This window comes from Sphaerodactylus townsendi, linkage group LG03, assembly GCF_021028975.2.
Source record: "Sphaerodactylus townsendi isolate TG3544 linkage group LG03, MPM_Stown_v2.3, whole genome shotgun sequence".
Classification (NCBI taxonomy): Eukaryota; Metazoa; Chordata; class Lepidosauria; order Squamata; family Sphaerodactylidae; genus Sphaerodactylus; species Sphaerodactylus townsendi.
In genome coordinates, this window is record NC_059427.1 from 68,969,798 (window position 1) to 68,990,002 (window position 20,205).

Consider the following 20,205-nt stretch of genomic DNA (forward strand, 5'->3'; position numbering starts at 1 on the left):
GCACCTTATAAACATCACATTTGGCTGGGGTGGCAGTCCTGTGATTGTGACTTTGTAAACATTCATTGTGAGATGATCTGGTCTCTTACACCCTAGCCCTCCTCCTCCTCCTCTTCCCCTTTGTTTCCTCTCCTTCTGTCTCTATCTCTGTGTATGTCTTTGGTTAATCTTGAATTTTGCATGGTCTGCTAACTCAGTAAGAACATTTCTATATCAAGACTGTTGCAAATTGTTTGCTACTGAATTTTATTTTTTATGTTAGTTATATAATATATATCTATATATCTAGTTATATCTATACATTTTTATTATTTTATTACTGTGGCTTTTTCTTGGTACTTTTATTACTCTTTTGTTTTCTTTTTCATGTCGTTTTTTGCAAGAGGTTTCCTTTTGGTATGATTATGATACACAATATTTTTATTCAAACAGCAATTGAATAAAATATTGTTTGTACCCCCTTCCCCTTTCCACCCAACCCCCCTTTTTTTTGTTTTCTGTTTTTTGTTTGTTTTTTCTTGCTTTCTCTCTCTGATGGATTCACACAGTACCAATCAGCAAAGTGAAGGGCAAGTATTTTCAGTCTTAGACCACCACCCTTCCACCACCCCCTTCTCCCCAACCGTGTCCAGTACCCCCACCCCACCCCTCACTCCAGACCTTCACCTTTACCACCACCCCGGCCTGCTTGCCCATTACCTTGCCCGTTTGCCACGCCTAACCTTGCAAACCACCACCAAACTGTTCCTTCCTTCCTCTCTTCCTCCACTCCTTCCCCTCAAATTCTTTCACCCTTTATTTGAAAGCAACATGTCTTGTTATGTTCATAATAGCTTCACCACTACTGATCTCCCCACTCCTTCCCTGTGCATTGCTCAGAGACTCAGTCCGGTATCGTTAAAGAGCCAATTTCATATGGAATTGTTATGTTTGAATTCAATAAGGTTTTTTGTAGCTAGTTTAATATCCTTCTCTTCCTCTTCCCTGCAAAAATACCTTCCTCACCCTTTCTTCTTTTTCCTCCCGTCTCACGCCTTCCCTACAAATCTCCTTCCTCTGTCCTTGTTCCTGTGCTTTCCTTCCTCTTCAAGACAACTCAACCTGAATGGACAGGGCTGTGCAAAGACCTTCAGACTCAGAGGTGTTTGAAAACAGAATTCAATATTCCTTCCAACAGAGGAAACATTTAGGCTTCCTAAGGGGGGATCTGCAAGCTGGAGAGCAGGAATCTCAGACAGGTCTGCAGTTGCATGAAGCTCAGTATTATTACTCCCAAAAAGACACAACATGAATTGCAGCAACATTCTCTGAATTCACTGTCTCTGAGCTTCTCACAGATTGCTCAGAAAGAGATAGCTTATGGTGCCTAATGTTACCATTTATGAAGACCCGATATGGTATTGATTCATCTGTTTCTGTAAGAGTTCCCAAGAATTCACAAAGGCGACCCAGTGATTTCAGAATCCAATTATTTTTTTATATTAGCTTCACTCAGCAACTGGGTTGCAGCTGATTTGCATCCTCAACAGAACATCAGCACAGCCTGATTCACAAGTTTCTGTTTTCTTTTGCTCTTGGAAGTCATGTCCTGAGAATTGTCGAGCAGTTATACTGCAGTTTGAACACACAATAAAATTACAGGTTCTATGTGTTGTCACAGTATGAATTGGGAAAAGTGAAATTTTACAAATAGTGGAAGACTAATTAGAGTCTTTGAAGTTTTCCACAGTACAATTCCAGATCCTGCTGATACATAAATTCCTCCTGGATCAGGCTCTTCCCTAATTCTGTACAGTGGCAGATACTTTAGAACGTGGGTATACTTTCCTGCCAGTATTAGTAGTCACCAGCTTTACTAAGGAATACGTAAAATATGCTCCCTCAGTATCTGCTGTAACTTTTCAGCCATCTGTGACATGAAAAGAAAGAGAAAAGGGATGGTAAAGACTACTTCAAACCAAATTGTTGTCATCTTTGACAAGTAGGAGCAAGGAAGTCTTTACGTGCTGCTGCATGTGGTGTCTGCCCAGGCTAGCCTGATCTCATCAGGTCTTGGTAGCTAAGCAGAGTTGGCTCAGTTATTTGGATGGGAGATCACCAAGGAATTGTAGGGTCATTACGCAAGGCACACAATGACAAACCAATCCTGTTCATTTCTTGCTTTGCAAACACTATGGATCACCATATTGGTTGCAACTTGATGGGTGTGTGTGTATCACTCACCTGGAAACTCTAATAGAAATCTAGTTTTGTCAAGACAAAGATGAAACAAGGTATTAACTATGCATGTGTTCAGCCATCTAGAACATGCACAGAAAAATTAAGTTGTCCCACACTCATCTCCATGTCTGAAGCCTCCTTCCAGTACTACCAGAAAGATAATTTTGGGGGTTGCAGGACACGTGCAGTTTTATGGGGGGAGCAGAAGCGGGGAAGGTCAAGGGGGTGAAATTGCTCCTTCTCTTTTTTCAAAAGCACAGTTCCATTGAGGGAAAGAGACTATTTCAGCTCTTCTTGCTCCAGTGGCCCCAACTCATGTGGTTGCTCCTCCATATGGGTTCTGAAACCCTGGGATTCTTTTAATGAATCAGAAAAAGCTGCTGTCATGGAGAAAAATGTGGGGAAATTCCATATACCTTCTAGGCATGGACAATTGGATTCAGACCAGCAGTTCTCATGATTTGGGGTCTACATGCCCAGAATGCATAGAAAATTGATTTTTAAAATGGCCTGAGATGTCAGTAAAAAGAGGCTTCCCTTCCACACAATAGCAAATGAATCTGAAAAGTTCCCTGAAATGTGGTGTCCTCTTTCCTGCCATCTCCTGTTCCTACAGGTGTTCCTACAGCCTACGCAACTGAATCATTATGGAATCACAAGATGCTTTAACAAAAGAGATCCATAGAGATTACATTGGTTTACTAAGTGGAATTATACTTCTTAAAATATGTAGTGTTGGGGAGGATTGTAAAGTCTGACAGAAAAGTAAACAGATGACAAAAATGCATAAAGAAAGAAAGACGCAAGTGAACATTGCTAGCTGCCACATTATGGCACTAAGGATTTATCAACAGGATTTATCAACTGCGAGCCCTAGGGTTCTGTCTGTTGTCCTCAGCCCTGTTCTATCAGCATTGAGCTGCCTGATCCCGGTGACCCTGTAATGGCAATGCTGATGGAATAATTATTTAGTGTTTTTGTATTCCTTTCCTCTTCCTTTCATTGGCTTGTATCCAGACCCTGCCTTACAGTCCTGTTCAAAAACAACAGTCCAACCTACGGCTGTGTTCCTTGACAAAGGGCCACATGTGTTTTGCAATGCATTGTGGGAGACATTGGTGGGGAAGGGTAGATGTTTTAGTGGTCTCATAATTAGCTTCCTTGTGTTGATGTATTTCAAAGGACAATTTGCAACTAATGTAAAAAAAATATATTGTTATGGTTAGATTATTACAAGTGAGTGGGTATACTTCAGAGGAAAGCTTGCAACAGCTATCCTTCATTTATGGTACACCAAGAGTGAGTCACAGATTGACAAACCAAAAGACTCTCAGCTGAATTAAGAGCTAGATGTAGTATCCAATATAGTAGAAAGTAGATTTAAAAAACAGCAAATTGGGTTATTGTATTCCCTTTCACAGAGCTAAGGAAGAATCTGATATGTTTCTTTAAGACAACTAGAGTCACACATGAATCAGCCGGATAAAATTTTTGAAGAGTTGATAATCTTCAAAACAGTTTACAAATAGGACCTTCAGTGCAATTGGTAGCAAGTAAGAGTATTGAGGAATCGGCTGTCAACAGAAAAAAAGTGAGGAAGTCATATATAAAATATGTCCCTAAAACTGTTATCACTGAAATGTTATTAGTCAAGATTCTAAAATTGCTGTTCACATTATAAGGATAAAAACACAAGTTTGAAAAACGTAGAAAATGCGCTGTATTTCAGTGAACATATTGTGTTTGTTGCACAGCTGAGAACTTGCTCCCTCAGTAGAGTAGTGCATAGTTTCATTAAGGATATATGTAGTCGAACCCAGATAACAAATGAATATGTGGGCTTTAATTTGCTTCTGTGGCCCATTACACATGGAACACTTACCTCGGGACTCTTCATTGTGCAGTGGGGTTGCAGAGGGGTCTCCTTGCATTTTTCTGTTTACACATAAGAAGCCATCCTCTGCCTGCTCTGATTGCTTGGTGGTCTCAATGGGCCTCTGCAGCTTTTCCTGGTTCTCTTAACTCCGTCCATCAATTCCTCTTAAAGGCACTGATCTCATCACACTCATAGTTGCAAGAGAGGAACCATGCAAAGCAGCACAAGGGAGAGGGAGGGTGAGACTAGGCAGGCTGGCTATGGGCAGAGGGAAGAGGTCCATGGCAAATCTCTCTGTTCACACATACTCCTGATACTAGGAGTGGCTTGTCTCTTCATTCTGATCCTCTGAATGACAACAGCAATGAGACAGCTGAGGTGTCTGTCCATCCCTCTGCCTGACCAGTCAATAAGTGCACAAACCATTCCAATAAAATATGATCTGGAAAAGGCAGTTAAGATCAGAAGGCTGTGACAGAGATGGTACCATCAACAGGTCATCACTAAAGGAATGATACCAAAGAGATTGTCCATTTTGGTTCATCCATTTGGGATATCCAGTAGACATGGTTAAGGGACTCTTGTAGTTACTATATTTATTGTTTGTATATTTATTTAGTTATTTATTTATTTATTGTCAATTTATTATTTATTTATTTATTGTCAATTTATTATTACTATATTTGTTTATTGTCAATACTTATTTGTTTAAATTCTGATAGATGTTCAGCCTCTGAGTATGTATGCTAGGGAGGATTTTTCCTATCTTACTTTATTATTCATGTGTACCAGTGGACACTTATGCAGTCACAGGAGGTTATACTTGATATTGGTAGCATTTATCCTTTTAGAGCAGGGTGTTATTGTTCCTCTATAGTTACTGTTATTTGGCACAATAAATCTCTGCTGTTTTTTTGATCCTTGCTCAACAGAGTGTTGTATGCCTTAGAGTTTTCTGTAGTTAAGCTGTTAATTTAGAGTAAATTCTAGTATGCAATTAATTCTCTGTGCTCTTAATAGCTGGTACTGTCCTGCTGCCAAGTGTAGAGTGTTAATTAATTATTGCTAACTGCTGCTGTGCTCTGGGGATTGTGATTAGAGCTCAGATATGCCTGGCAGAAGCTAATGTTTGCAGACCAGCAGTGTAGGGGAGAGTCAGGGTTATCATCTATCAGTTCCATGTGGGGAGGAGGTGGTAATATATGGTAGGGTACGTGCCCTCTGTGGACCATCCCAGTGTATACTGAACGCAAGATTCAGAACATACGAGGTATTGTTTTCTGTACTGAATGAGAAAAGGCCAAGAGGGAGTCACAGATTATTCTTTCGTAGTGGACATACCACTGCCTAGTTACAGTGAAGTCAAAGTACTTATACACCTCCACATAGGCAGAAGCTCAGTTAGGACATCTGCCCCCAGAAATATCCAGATAACTACCCCAAGCCTTAGGTGAGTATTTGGCCAACTTTGGCAGATCTATTGATCTCCCACTAGATTCCTGGAATATGGAAATATTTCAGGCACTTGACACAACAGCCAGATGTCCTCTTCCTCTAGCCAGAGCACAAGATTTGCCCTTCTTTGACTGGAGAGTCACAGGCAGTGAGGCAGCAGAATGAGTAGAATGCAAGAAGAGAAAAATTTGTGATGAATCTAATGACTATAACTTAAAACTCACTTGAGGCATATTTTGTGACAGTGTCCAAAGAGGTTTTATATCATCCAGTTGATTTTTTCCCAGTATTGCAGAGACTGTTCCAACCTACTTTCTGCCTATATGGGGCCTTAGAACTTTATTTGGTACACAGAATCCCAGATCCATTCCAATCTGAGGATGCCACTTTAGAACCAGAGCCTATAGCTATGGCACCCAGACTGCCAGCTGTCAACACGTAAGCATATAAAGTACCTGATGTGTTATACCTCTGCTACCTGTGCATAGGATCTCTACACATGTTAACAGATGAAGCTCAGCCTCGGCCTTTATACTTTGCTGTTGGCCCTCCAGACAGACGATGGACTAGATGGATACTGATCTGATCCAGCAGGGCTCGTATGTTCTTAATACAGGCCACTAAAGTCTACCTTGGTTGATGGGATTACCATCTGCTGCCTTGCATCAAAGTTTAGTACCTCAAATAAATAACTACAAGATTATTGTTGCAGCAACTTTATATTATGAATGTCTCAAACTTAATTTTTTTGGCTGATGAAAACAAATAGATGGTAGTATATCCACTGCTGGTGCTTTGTGGCAAAGTAGGTACCCATTTCAATCTGGCTTCAAGTACCCCTCACTACCACCAACAATGCCTTGGTCACCCTTTTAAATCACCTATACCAGGGGTAGGGAACCTGTGGCTCTCCAGATGTTCAGGAACTACAATTCCCATCAGCCTCTGTCAGCATGGCCAATTGGCCATGCTGGTAGGGGCTGATGGGAATTGTAGTTCCTGAACATCTGGAGAGCCGCAGGTTCCCTACCCCTGACCTATACCATAAGAGAGATGGGGGAAGTGGGACCCTGTTGATTCTCTTGGATATCTCTGTGGTTTTTATTACTAGTATTCTTCTGTAAAAACTGTGTGGGTTAGGTGTGAGAGATGCTGCTGTGCAGTGGATCCTTCTAAGATGACAATTTCAGAAGATGAGACTGGGAGACAATTGCTCTGACGGTTTCTATCTTGTCTTCCATGCTCTTCAACATGAATATGAAACATATGCGTAATGCCACTCAAGACTGGTGCATACAAGGAGTGACTTGCTTTTGCAGCCTAACCAGCTCAGCTAAATCATCAGTAGGCTGCTGACACCCAACTCTGTTTCTCCTTTTCTTTTGTGCCCACTGTTGTAGAATCACCTATGAATAACTATCAGAGAACGTACTGGTGTTAGATGGGGTCAACATTGTCTGTGAAGGTTTTATAGTTTAAGGGTTCTCCTGAACCCATCATTGACTTTTTGACACACAGGTATTGGCCATGGAAAACAGTCTGTCCTTTCAGCTTGTCCGACTGCTCCCTCCCTCCCTGCAGCTTCCACACCATGCCCAGCAGCCTTACAGCCAACCAGGACTCTGCTGCCTCCAGAACTGTCACTGCACCAACCCTCCCTCCGTCCAACACACCCAGTAAAGATCCTGGCCAGGGAAGAAGATGCAGCATGGACACTACGGAGCACCTCAGATTCCCTGGCAAGAAGCTAGCCTTGCTGCCCCTCTCAAAAGCTGCAAGGAGGCAGTCACCAGGAGCTGAGGTCATCTCCTGGTGATGCAGCAGGAGGAAGAGAAGCCTCAACAAAGGCCAGCTGTCAGTGCAGTACCCCTCACTACCTCCAACAATGGCCCAGTAAGGACAGCCAAGGCCAAAGACCCCAGTCCAGCAGATCACCAAGGAGGCTAGGAATCAATGGTCCAGCAGAAGTTCCTACAAAGAGGGTACTAGGAAGGCAAGGAAGAGAACCAGCAGGTAGGCGAAGGCAATGTAGTACTCCAGCCCAAGCAATAGCACAAGTGGTGAGGGGAAGGCCAGTGGGGCAGGACTGGGGCTAACTGAAGGATTAGGAAGATGCATTCAGGGAGGCAACATAGCAAACCAGGGAGGAAAGAGAAGATATTTGCCTAGCTTAAAGAGCAACCTCCTGGGGAAGAAAAGGACAGACTAAGATGCTGTAACCCTTTCTCCTATCCCTTTCCATCCCTGTTCTGAGGTTTGGGAAGCCCCAAAGGAAGGGACACAGTGGTGTGGGAAAAGGAGGAGGCACTGGCAAGGGAGGACCCTCACACACATTCACTTATCAATGCCAGCTTTGGGTGGGGAAAATTAACAGAGAAATTTCATGTGTATAAATCAGCACTGTTCAGCTGCTTCCCTAACAGGGAAAGGGGGTGACTTGCCTTACCAACTCAGCTATATTGTGTATATTGTGTTTTGCTGTTGAGTTAACCTAGCATGTGCCTGACTGCTTGCACCCTCTATTTGAGTGACTACTTACTCAACCACACAATTAAGCACATGCTCACAGAACAAACCTCAGAAGTTGAGAAAGAGGTGGGAGACAAAATACCAGCATGCACCGTATGCCCTGGAAGCTCAACATTAGAAGAGTACAGATATTGCTGTATGCTTGATGATGCCCACCTGCCCAAAGTGGAGTGATGTTTATCATATTCAGAGTAGGGAAGGATGGCTGTTGTAATGCTCTGAGACCACTGTCAGCCAGAAGGCAGTTGCTGTACCCTCTACAATGCATTGCATTTTACGTCTATCTGATGGGTAAGTCTTTGGTTGGACTGTCTTCATAAAGGACCCTGGTTTGGCCATGTTGATGCCTGAAAAATATTTTTATTACAAAATATTGTTTAAGTAATTCTCTTTCTGTATGAGCAGAGCATGTGATTTCTTTTCTTTGTTAATATCGTAATAAGAGAGAGATACTCATATTGCATACTAAACATACATATATATATATATATATATATATATATATATATACATAAATATGAGCATATATATGTGTGTGTACACAGATGTATAGCCCCATAGCAGTACATGTGCCATCAATCAAATATATTTAATTTCAGACTGTAGCATTAAAAAAAACCAAAACCAAAATCCTTCAAATGTTGGCAACATATTGGCTATAACTTTCCTTCTCGTACAATGCTAGTTACGGAAGAATTTTCTCTCTTTTCTCTCTTGTTAAAATTAGTGTTTTGCCTCTTTTGTCCATTCCTCTGTCTCTTTCTTTCTCTTTCTCCCCTTCTCCTTCTCCTCTCTTGTCTTTCTCTTTCTTCTCCTATCATCTTCTGAGACTGAAGCCTCCTTCCCTCATTTCAGACCCCCTCCGGATAACGTTACCTTTCTGTTACAGATTTTGAATACCTGCTGCCAAACAGCTTTGAGTCCGAGGGACATGTATTCATTGCTCCAAGGTAGCTTTGCGTGTGAGCTTGCCTGAGGTGTCCATTCAACCACTTTTCCCCAACACTGACCCTGGGATTGATTCAGCTCCCCTTCCCATCCCCACTTCTTACCTTTCCACTCCTTTAAATATTCTATTTCATCACTCCCACCTCTCTTAGAACTGACACCTCTTCATTGTGCCAAAGTCTTGACCATTTTTCCTCTTCTTGTGTCTGTCGTATGCCTGTGTGCCACTTTGAGACGATGGCTGCCACCTGCACCTTGTTGAAACATCACTGTGGTTGGCAGCATACGTCCACGTTCCACCTTCTGTTCACTCACTTACATAAGAAGAGTATATATGTATGCCTGCATATGAGATATATATGTACACATACATATATAGGTATAGTTTCTGAAAATCCTCACAAAACAAAGACAATCATATTTGGATCATTCTGGGATTATGCCCTCATGTTAGTTAAATCTGAAAACTATATCATACACAAATTTTATCCAAGTTTAAAAATAAACATTTAAAAGGCGAGTATCATTCACAGTCCTGTCTACATGCCCTGTTAAACAATTTTGACCAATAATTTCCAACAAAAGAGTTGTTTGCTGTTAATATACCATTACTTATCTTGGGTGACTAGGTGCTTTTATCTGATCCCTGATTAAATGGCCTACTAATTTTTTAAACATCAAAATGACATCAATTTTTTAACATCAAAATTGCCTTTAAAGAAAAAGGAAATTGTTCACTTATACTGATAGTATTGGATTTCTAAGTCACACATACCTAATGATTAGCAAACACTGTTCGTACAAGTCACACACTGCACTGGTTTTATTAATGAAAATAAAACCAACTTCTGAAAATTTGACAATCACCTGAACCATTGTTCTTTTAAAAAATTGAATAATGTGTACTAGCAGTGATAAGGTTACTGGGTTGTACAGAAATTACTTGAAAATATAAAAGGTTCAAAAGGCAGAATATTTCTATAAATCTTTTACTTGCCGTTTAATATTCAGTCATGCAAAACTATTCCATTGAAGTTCATGAAAGATTACAAAAGCTACATTTATAAATCTTATTCTTTCAAAGTTAGTTCTTTAAAACTTCTGTAATATATTTATTTTGATGCTTATTGACAATAGTCATGAATATCTGCCAAGTTCTATACACCAATACTACATTTGGTATCTGACAAAAATTCAGTGATCAATGCATTATGAAGGCTTAGTAGGATCTTACTGTGCCTTTTTCCTTTAACAGAAGGCAAGTAAATTTTAGTGACTTTCTGTACATCACATGGACCTGATAACTTTCATAAATGCAACTCTGCACAGATTATAACCATATTGGAGCGCAGGTGAGGTTTTCTGTCTTTCCTCGTACAAGATGGGTAGCCTAAGGTTTATGCATGATACATTTGTTTAAACCAAGTATCTTGTACTATTTATCCAGCATAAGTAATGAAGATTACAACAAACAGTTACCTTTGGCTTTCTGTCTAAAAGCAACACATTGTATACATATATGACACAAACTAAGAGGTTGGTATATCCAAAGTCCAAATCAGTGCTCAAAATCTTAATAGTTTAAAACAGCAATAGGATAGCCATAGGAAAGGAATGTGCCATATTTTTGTGAGGCCTATTTATAGCATCAAAGAAATACTAAAACCATTTTTTCACTTGGAAATGGTCCTCAAAGCCTAGTGCTTAATCAGTTTGGTTGCTAAGTCAGAATAAATAGGTCTCTGTGCCACCAAGCTGAATACATTGGATCATGTGACAGCTCTTTAGTTCCAGCTGCACCATCTGTTAGCCCTTCAGCACCAATAAGGCCAGACAATATGCTAATGAGACTGTATGATATCTCATCAATACTAATATGGCCAATAGTCCATGGTAATTTTCAGAAACCATATATCACTAATGATCTATTTGTGGGTGTGTGAGCACATATATCTGTACACATTTGTGTAGATATATAGGTGGATACAGTATTGTATACATATAGGCCTATGATCCACAATATCATGTGGGTATGCAGGATGTATTCAACCTGCATAAGACTTGCAATATATTGAATGAAAGTGGTTACTGAAGTAGAATAGCTGTTAGCTACCTCCACTAGGATATGATTACAAATTTTACAGATACCTTACCAAGGATCTTATCCAGGTCCTTCACAGAAACGTGTTTTAAAACTGCTTAAAAACACAAATTCAAGGAGGAAACTGGGGCATTTGAGACAAACAGGTGATGGCAAAGGGTTCTCTTCCAGTATAATAATCTGTCAATAGCAAACATAGGATGTAAGTGGAGTGCATTGTATACCTATACATCTACATTGCTGATTTTTCTCATTAGACACAAAAACATCATTTCCTTTAAAGAGTTTATTCTGAGTCTGACATAAGTTAGAAGTCCAACATACATTAATGAAACAGAGGCCATTTCCACACAGCACAATTACACCGGGGTAGAACTGGGATTGTACATACCGAGGCTATTTAATCCCGGTTTCTGCCTCCACACGGCTCCCCACTTTTTCCCAGGAGCTGAGGCAGGACCGGGAGGTAATACTCCAGTTTGGCATGGCCCAGTTCTTTTGTATTTACCTCACTGACAGAAGAGGGAATGACCCCCCCTCCCCCAGCTTTCCCTTTCCTACATGATACACGCCTTGCCGACTCCAAGAACAGAGGGAACGGCTCTCCTCCCCCCCCCCGCTTTCCCCTTCCTACACGACCCACGCCTCACCAGCTCCAAAGACACAGCTTTCACCTTCCTACATGATCCACTCCTCTCTAGCTCCAAAGACAGCGAGAACTGCTCCCCCCCCCCCAGCTTTTTCCTTCCTACACAATCCACGCCTCGTTGGCTCCAAAGACACAGCTTTCCCCTTCCTATATGATCGATGCCTTGCTGGCTCCAAAGACAGAAAGAATGGCTCCCCCCCCCCCCCAAAGTGGGAAAGTGGCAAGGCGGGAAAAATGTACTGGGTCTGCTCCCGTGGTGTTTGCACAGCAGCAGGGTCATCTCAGACCTTTTAAAAGAACTGCCAAACTGGCAATTTTTTAATATTGCGGGGAAAGGGAAATATTGTGGGGTAGCACCGGGACAGACCCGGGTTAGCGCCAGGAGCCGTGTGGAATTCACGGCTGAACTGGAATATTTTTCTCGCTCACTGCAGGATATTTTGACCGTGCAGAAATGGCCTAATACACAGCTTCATTTAACAATTCATGATGGACTGAATCCAACCAGTTTTAAACAAAGCAAAAATCTTTGCTGCTTCCCCTTTCCTGGTGCAGCCCCTACACACTTTTTACTCATCTTTTTAAAGCTGTTTTGCCTCTGTGTCTGTGCAATGACACATAGGCCAACTAATCAATGCTGTGTGCAGTCCTCCAAGAAGGTGGAAAGTCTTCCATAAATGATTTAATATTTAGCCAATCAGTACTATGCTTTCAGCTGCAAGCAGCAAAAACAGATTCCTCTGGAGTTTGAGCCTGGCAAATCAGATGTATATATGCATTCTACATCTCTCATCTGGTTTGAAAAGTTTTAGAAAAGTTTTAGAAAAGCCTTATACCCCCAAAGCATAGTTGTTCTTGATTGCTTCAGGAAAATTCCATCTTGCCCCATGGCATTTTCATGTTGCCCCTATTCTGTCTCTCTGAGATAGTTCTATTTTGCAGCCATTATTGCTAGTAAGAATTCTCAAATGCTGCATGGCTTCTTTCATGATTTATACAGATGATTAATAGTCCAAAATGTGTTACAACTGTTTAATTGGTTTTGTGTGCCCTTTGCAAACGTTGGGCAGAGCTAGACAAACTCTTACATAATACAGGCCCAGCTAAATATTTAAAGATTCAGATCTTGTCAACACAGCACAGCCATGATAAGCTTCAAGCTTTTGCCAGGACAGCTATTTGATCATAATTATGACCAAGTCCTCTAATAATTATCATTTTCTAGCTTTGCCCTGAATGAGTAATTAACTCCCAAGAAGGGGTATTGTGAAATACTATACAGGGAGAATGCTAACACTCCAGATGTTCAGATGTCCCCTCATAAAGAAACCTTACCATCTGCTGTTTTCGATGTAGCATTTTCCAACTATTACTATGTAGACTTTTAATTATTATTTGTTTGCTATAGCCAATTGCAAGGACCCCCGGAGGTCTCTGGAGCTACAATAAACTGTGTTTACAATAAACTCCCTTCTTCAGCATCAAAAAGTCCAATGTGGCACTGAAAAGAATTAGGAAAATCAGTTTCTAAACTAACGTATGCCTTTAGTCTGAAGAGGCAGTGATGAATGGGATCCCTCTCTCACTTGTTTTGTCCCCATCCCCTTCCTGGATATTAGCTATTGCCAATGCAAAGCCAGTTAGTCTGCAATGCTCACAAGAACTGTACAGCTACAGTTCATGAAAAGCCCTCTGAAAGAAGAAGTAAACTGGCATAGTCCCAGGCATAGATCTGTTGTGTGAAGCAAGATCTATGGAACAATTCACCATTCTTCATATATGTACATGCTCAAAGAAGTACAATTTTACATGCATATAATACAGCCCATTAGAAAGTGTGAGATCTGGACGATCATCCTATGAATTGTATCATCCAGATTATTTTTATATGAGACATAATGTAAGTCTCCTCTGAATGTACCTGTCTTTCTGCATTCTAGAGACAGCACCTATCTATCTATATGAAGGATACAGATACGTCTAGAGTTTGTATGTGTAAGTCTGTGTAGCAGTATTTCCCTTGCATAACTGTAGGGCAAAGCATGGCTGGCCATATTGTTTTTTTATTGCTAAAGAGCACTGGAATATTGATTTATTCCACAGATGAGAGACAGATCCTTGGTGTTTTCCTTCCTATCCTGTCCTTCACTTCCTCTGAGTTGAGTTTTAGGGAAGAAGTGTTTTGAAATTGATTAGAATACAAAATGAAGTCAGCTGACCCACCAGAGCTTTTGCAAACCAAGGGAATGGCACTCAATTTAATGACTTGATTAACTGTGGCCAGAGGCAGTGAAGAGACAGTATTTGGCAAAGAGAATATGTGGTGAATTGAGCGCTAGGTGAATACAAATATGCCTTGGTTAGAACTTACATTATTTGGGGAGGGGAGATAGAAATGCAATACTAAAACAAAATAGGATAGACAGGTTGAGCTCCTCTTGTCCCTTCCTCACAGTGAGGTAAGTATTCCCCTTTTATAGGAGGATGCACGCATACAATGGCCCAGGCCCAACATCAATGAAAAAGCCATACAAGAACCAGGGCAGACTTGCCTCCTGTGCTTCTCAGCCACAGTCACCAAGTTCTTAACCTGCTGTTTCCTCTGTTTCTGCCTGCTCACTTCACTGGTGTTCCTATGTATATGACAATATGCAACTGGGAATGATGTTACTGCTACTCACGAAGCCTGTCTGCATTACTGGATTACAGTGCACTCCACTTATACTTGCATAGTCTACACAACTTTTTAAGGTTGGAGCTACATATTTCACAGTCCTATTTTTGCCTCATAATGCTAATGAGAGGTTAGGGAGGCTGGGGTAGATTGGGACATTAAAATATCCCTGGAGCAAACTAAACTAAGTTATGTCTGTAATGGTTTGACAATAATCACAACTACACCTGTTGTTATTGTGCTGCTTCTGGGTCCAAACAGCCACCCCTACTGTTCTGCTAGCACTTCAGGTGTGGCTTGGCTCAACGTGCTTCTGGTTGCCAGTAACAGTTTATTAGAAACTTCCTGTTCAACGAAAGGATCAGTCCATCCCAGAGGGCAGGCATTTGCATGGTAGAATTCTTGAGACTGGTGTGCATAACTTTTCCTTCACCTGCTGATTCTCCTCCACGACCCTCCACAACCCACCCCAGAAATAAACATGGGAAAGGGGTATGAGGAGGCATCGTGGAAGATAGGCAGGGAAATGGTTAAGTGCTCTCCATTCCATTGATTCTCTCCTGCAAATGCTCCCTGCCCTTATATTACCAGTAACCAGAAAACACAGGTTTGGGCAATGTATTTGTCAAGGCCATGATCCATCCTAATCTATTCAAAATCTCTGTTAAAATAGCTCCGTCTTAGCTGATAGTGTCAACTGCTTTCTTTGCAGATGACTGATCAGTTTATCAACTGTTATCCCCCTCACTGTGTTCTTCAGTGTGATGTGGGGCGGGGGGGGGGGATCACATGCACACACATATTTTGGGGACATTGTTAAAGTACCAGCTACCCAGTAGAGCTTTTTCAATACTGAGGAAGGAATCTTATAATGGTTGTTCAAAAATAGTCTGGCAACATAATTTTGTGGAATGGTCTTAAAAAGGGAAGACTGATATCTGCATAGACTGGCCTGTTGTATAAGTGACCTGTGCAGTAGGTACATTTGTAAATAGCAATGACTTATACTCCTTGTTGCCTTCCGACTTGTTATTTAGGAGTATATTTGATTTTTAGAGAGAAGCTAATACATGCAAGCTGGAGATAGTTTCATTTAGTAGTACCCAGTTAGTAGTACCCAGTTAGTAGTACCCAGTTAGTAGTACCCAGTTTAGTAATACCCAGTTATGGGTATTATTCCCAGAGACACCAAAAATCCATGCTTGTTTGTATTCAAGTTTGTAACAGTTTAATATCTGTATCCCAGATGCCTAATTTGCATTAGTTTGTAATGAAAACCAATGTGGTCTGAATGTCATCAAACATCATTAGCCAGCTTCGTAGGCTCTGAGGAATAAATATTTTATCCTGCTCTGTGTTGTACAACTGTTAGTCAATAGAATGACCAGGGACAGACTGCTCGTTTAGCTTACAGGGAATTTTCCTGGAGCCACTGTCCTGGAGAGCTGCTGTTGCCCACGAGAAAGCATAACCAAGCCCCAGCAACTCTGCCAGTGCCTAAAGTGCCACTTGGTTCAGACCCTGCACTGGCAATGACAATTGGTGTCAGCTCACAAATCATCTCCTCCTGCGCACCTGCCAGTTTGGAAGGGAATGCCATGGGTGAGCTAGTGCCCATTGTTGACCGTCCTGGGCTTGTAGCCATACTAGGGCCACTTAGCTTGGCTTGCTCCGGGGATATTTTCACTTCCCAGTTCACTCCGGGGACTGTCCTCCAGTTCTCCCTCTAGAGAGACCAGATCTACAGGGAGAACATAGATTTTAGTAATATACTCTTTGCATCTTCAGTTTGCAATGGAGGGACCTGATTACCTATCTATAAGGCCCATACTTCTAAAATGACCTAAGGAAGAAGGCTTAAAGGAAGTTCTAGCAAAGTGGTTAAGGCAGAATAAAAGGAAATATATTATTTTAGACCTTCAGAGCCAATATTGTTGGGATCCTGGGATAGTTTTTCAAAGCAGCTTGTTAAAATGCATTTCATGGATTGCAACAATACAGACTGATAAAATCCTCAGACAACCATGTTCATGCCCTAAACTATATCAACTTCTTCCAGGAACATCTGTGCCCCATCCAGATGGCATAACTTTTTAAAAGTGCTGATCTACTATCCTTTGCCTTGTATCTTGAACATTGCCACATTCATCATATGGTTACATTTAACTCAAGAATTCCTTGAGCTTTCCATAGTTTCAGTACCAAGTGAAATATACTTACTCTGCATGCTAAATTGAAGGAGTTTTTTTAGTTAACTTATTCCCTTGGCAAGACTGTTCTTTTTCTAATGTAAATTTGAAAATAGATCAGTTGAACTAAAAATAGTAATGACAGAACTAGAAGTCAAAGCAAAGATACTCAAAGAGCTTGAGGGGAGGAAGATCTGCTTTGTCATTGACCTTTCTATGCCCTAGAATTTAAAGCTAAAGTCAGCAAAGAGAAGTGGCACTGCTATTGCATAGAATCAAAAAACAAAACTATTGCATAGAACCAAAAAAAATTAGTTTAACAGTGCTTGTGCTGTGTCCTAAAAGATATCAGGAGCTATCTGAGGTGGTACTTCATGGCATCAATGGATAACAGGAGTGACTACCACAAATTTTTATATGATCATTAAATTTCCCAAGATTGCCTGCCATTCCTCTGCAAACTGCTTTCTGCAGTTTTATAGCTTTCTGCAGTGTAAGAAAGCCAAATATCACTTTAAAAAAAAGAACATGGCTAACCATACCCTTTGATCACTTGGATGCCTAATAGACTTCGTCACACTGAAAGGCACATTGGTATGTTCTATGTAGGTACCTGTTTCAAATGACTCCTTCCTCCTTTGCACAGTTAACATCTAAACGAATAATTCAGATACATACAAGTAGTGATACTTCATATGGCACAACAGGACCCTGCATAGACAGGCATCAAGCTGGAGATAATTTATCTGAATTTAGTGGGTAGGCACGGGTATGAATAATCACAATATATTTACCATACACCTTTATTCCACGATTATATACACATACTGTTGAACAAGTGCTGTCACGCACAGTAACATGTCTAGGTAACTTTCACTTCATCCACGTTGCACACAAAGTCATGATTTTACCAGTTCTGAGAGGGGAAAAAACTGACAGTAACTTTTTCATCCTTCCACACTACAAATCTTTTCACCCCAATCCCAGAGAATATTGCAAAGCCCTCAACCTGTCGGATAACAACACTGAATTCCTGGAAAACTTTATCGCCCTCATGGAAAAGGTGACGCCCGACTCTGAGCAATGTAAGTACTCCAGGGGAATACAGTGGATGCACAGCCTCACCTCAGGAAACACTCAGCATTAGGTGGGGTGAGAGAACTAAAGAATGGTGCCTGCTTTAAGTAAGTGTAGCATTATTTTGGTTGCTAAAATTCATGGATGTGGACATAACATGTTCTGTGGCTAAATCTAAAGGACTGTTTTTGCACGTTCCCATTTCAAAAGGTGGGTATAACATTAATTACCTTAATATTGTGAAAGATGAATATTAATAATCAGTGATATCCATCAAGATTAATTCATTCAGTCACTTGATAACGCTGTTCACAAATGTGCTGCAAGTCACATTCGAATCACATCATATGGCACTGAAGATCCTAGCTGTGCTGATGGTATTTTTCACAAAAGCAGCTCATAAATACAGCATCTTCACAAAAGCAGCTCATAAGTACAGTATCCTTTTCTTGAGAAAAAAGCCTATACCAAGGCAAACACTTCTCCTCAATCACAGAAACAGCCATGAGATCATGCTTTTTTTAATTTTTAAAATGGGCTGATATCAAGCATTCATTAAAACTTTAGGTAGTTCACTGCCATTTAGAAATTCATTAAGAAGGTTGTGGCAAATATCTTCCTTGAGAATTTTGAAAGCAAATGTAGCCTTGCCCTTTGTCAGGTATACTTCAAGTGTTAAGATATCCTTCCTGAGGAGACAGTTTGAACCAGATGATCAGGCCAACTCTTTATTTAAAAAAAAAACCATTTAGAGACACCTGCCACAGTCAAATGTCAACAAGAAAGAACTCCTAAGCAACCCAATTCTACAGAAGACAAAAACATGTTCTTTTATGTTACATGAAACAGCTTGTGGGACTAGATAGACCATTGGTCTTCTCTGGTAATGTTTTCACAGTACTGAGAAGAGTAATTGACAAATCTAACAAGATTCTTGTGGCTTCTTGTGTTTGATGAAGTGGGCCCACAAAAGTCTACACTAGAATAAAAATCCCCCCCAGCCCAAAAAAATAACGAACCACAAGACTCATTTGTTCCTACTGCAATAGACTAGCATGGTTTGGAATTTTTTGACAAAGCTGTGAAAAATTGCACAAAGCTCTAGAGTATGCTGGTGACCTACATATCTGCAATAGAGTGTCTTATTTTTGTGAACACTGATCAACAGACTGTAGGTGATAATGCCACACAGTAGCCTTCTTATGCAAAAAAAAAACAAACCCCTACTTCTGCAAGACATGCTAACTAATAGCTGGAACTGTCTGCAATAATCTACATAGCAGGCTTTACGCCACACCTCAATTATAGCTGAAACAAATTAGATGAAAGTTTTCCAAGCAAAGAGGAAGCCAGCAGTCAAGAATATGAGGCAAAATGGATTCCCATCTATCACACCCAAACAGGGAGGGATCCCTCTCTTAGGTAACTGATGAGCAAGATTTTGGCTCACTGTACATTTATCCTTTCTCTCCCAAGGTAATAACTTCCTCCTTCACAACCTTATCCTGGACACAGGAATAACACAACAGCTGGTAGAAAGAGTATGGAAGAATCAAGACTTAAACACGTAAATATGACCTCAGTTCAGTACTTTGGTGCCTCCGAGGAAATGACCTTATAGATGGACACAGACTTTTACCAAGGAGAATTCACCATGAACCCTTCTTTTGGAATGGTAATCAAGTTGGCAGTTGGAAAGAGGCCAAACTCACTGCTAAGAGAGCCACTTCAAAATAGTGAGTTCAGAACATGGCAATGTGAACTGGCATGTAAATAAATGGTAAGAGCAGGAAATTAAGAAACTACACTGCTCAGGGATTTGGGCTTGATGAGGTCAAGGCACAGTTGAGAAGCAACCTCTGCTGATGGTGCTCTACTTTTGGCAAAGTCCAGGCACTAACGTGCTCACTGGATGCTTATTGCACAATTAAAATGGTGAATATCCACGTCGGAGGCACTTGGCAAAGATAAGTTAGTGAGGAACGGGAAATTGGCATAAAGCAGTTGTGAATATCTTTCTCTGCCTTGTTATAGGTACAGCCTCCTTGCTGTGTTTGTTGCCACTGATGGTGGTATCACTCGCATTTTTCCTAACAAGTGAGTATCTCTTATTATCTATATAGACCTGAGTAGAATTAAATACTTGGAGAATGATAACAATGAATAGAAATACCTTTTATTGGGCCAAGAGATATTGCTCAGTGAGTATTTTACCTTTTCAGTTTACATAGGCCCTTTGACCAGATAAGATAGAAAAGTAGTGGGACTTGGTAAATAGTTGGGGGGGGGGGGGAAGTGTCTGAAGCTATAATTTTATTTATTATTTATTTTATTTAAACCGTTTCTATGCTAACTTTCAGGCACGTGGAATGCTATAGTATGGCCTAATCCAGGGGTAGGGAACCTGCGGCTCTCCAGATGTTCAGGAACTACAATTCCCATCAGCCTCTGTCAGCATGGCCAATTGGCCATGCTGGTAGAGAGCTG

The 20,205-nt window shown here is 40.8% G+C and overlaps 1 protein-coding gene across 3 annotated transcripts in view; it reads left to right on the top strand.

The window, feature by feature from the left end:
* The window catches only part of CACNA2D2 (calcium voltage-gated channel auxiliary subunit alpha2delta 2), a 719,552-nt gene that overhangs the window by 677,666 nt on the left and 21,681 nt on the right, over positions 1-20,205 (top strand). For 2 of the 3 annotated variants that reach the window (XM_048488253.1, XM_048488255.1), the window contains 5 exons: positions 549-569; positions 8,970-9,030; positions 17,629-17,726; positions 19,195-19,285; positions 19,753-19,815. In XM_048488253.1, coding sequence (XP_048344210.1) covers positions 549-569; positions 8,970-9,030; positions 17,629-17,726; positions 19,195-19,285; positions 19,753-19,815 — 334 coding nt within the window. The remainder of the gene's footprint in view (positions 1-548; positions 570-8,969; positions 9,031-17,628; positions 17,727-19,194; positions 19,286-19,752; positions 19,816-20,205) is intronic. The other variant, XM_048488254.1, reaches the window with a different exon arrangement.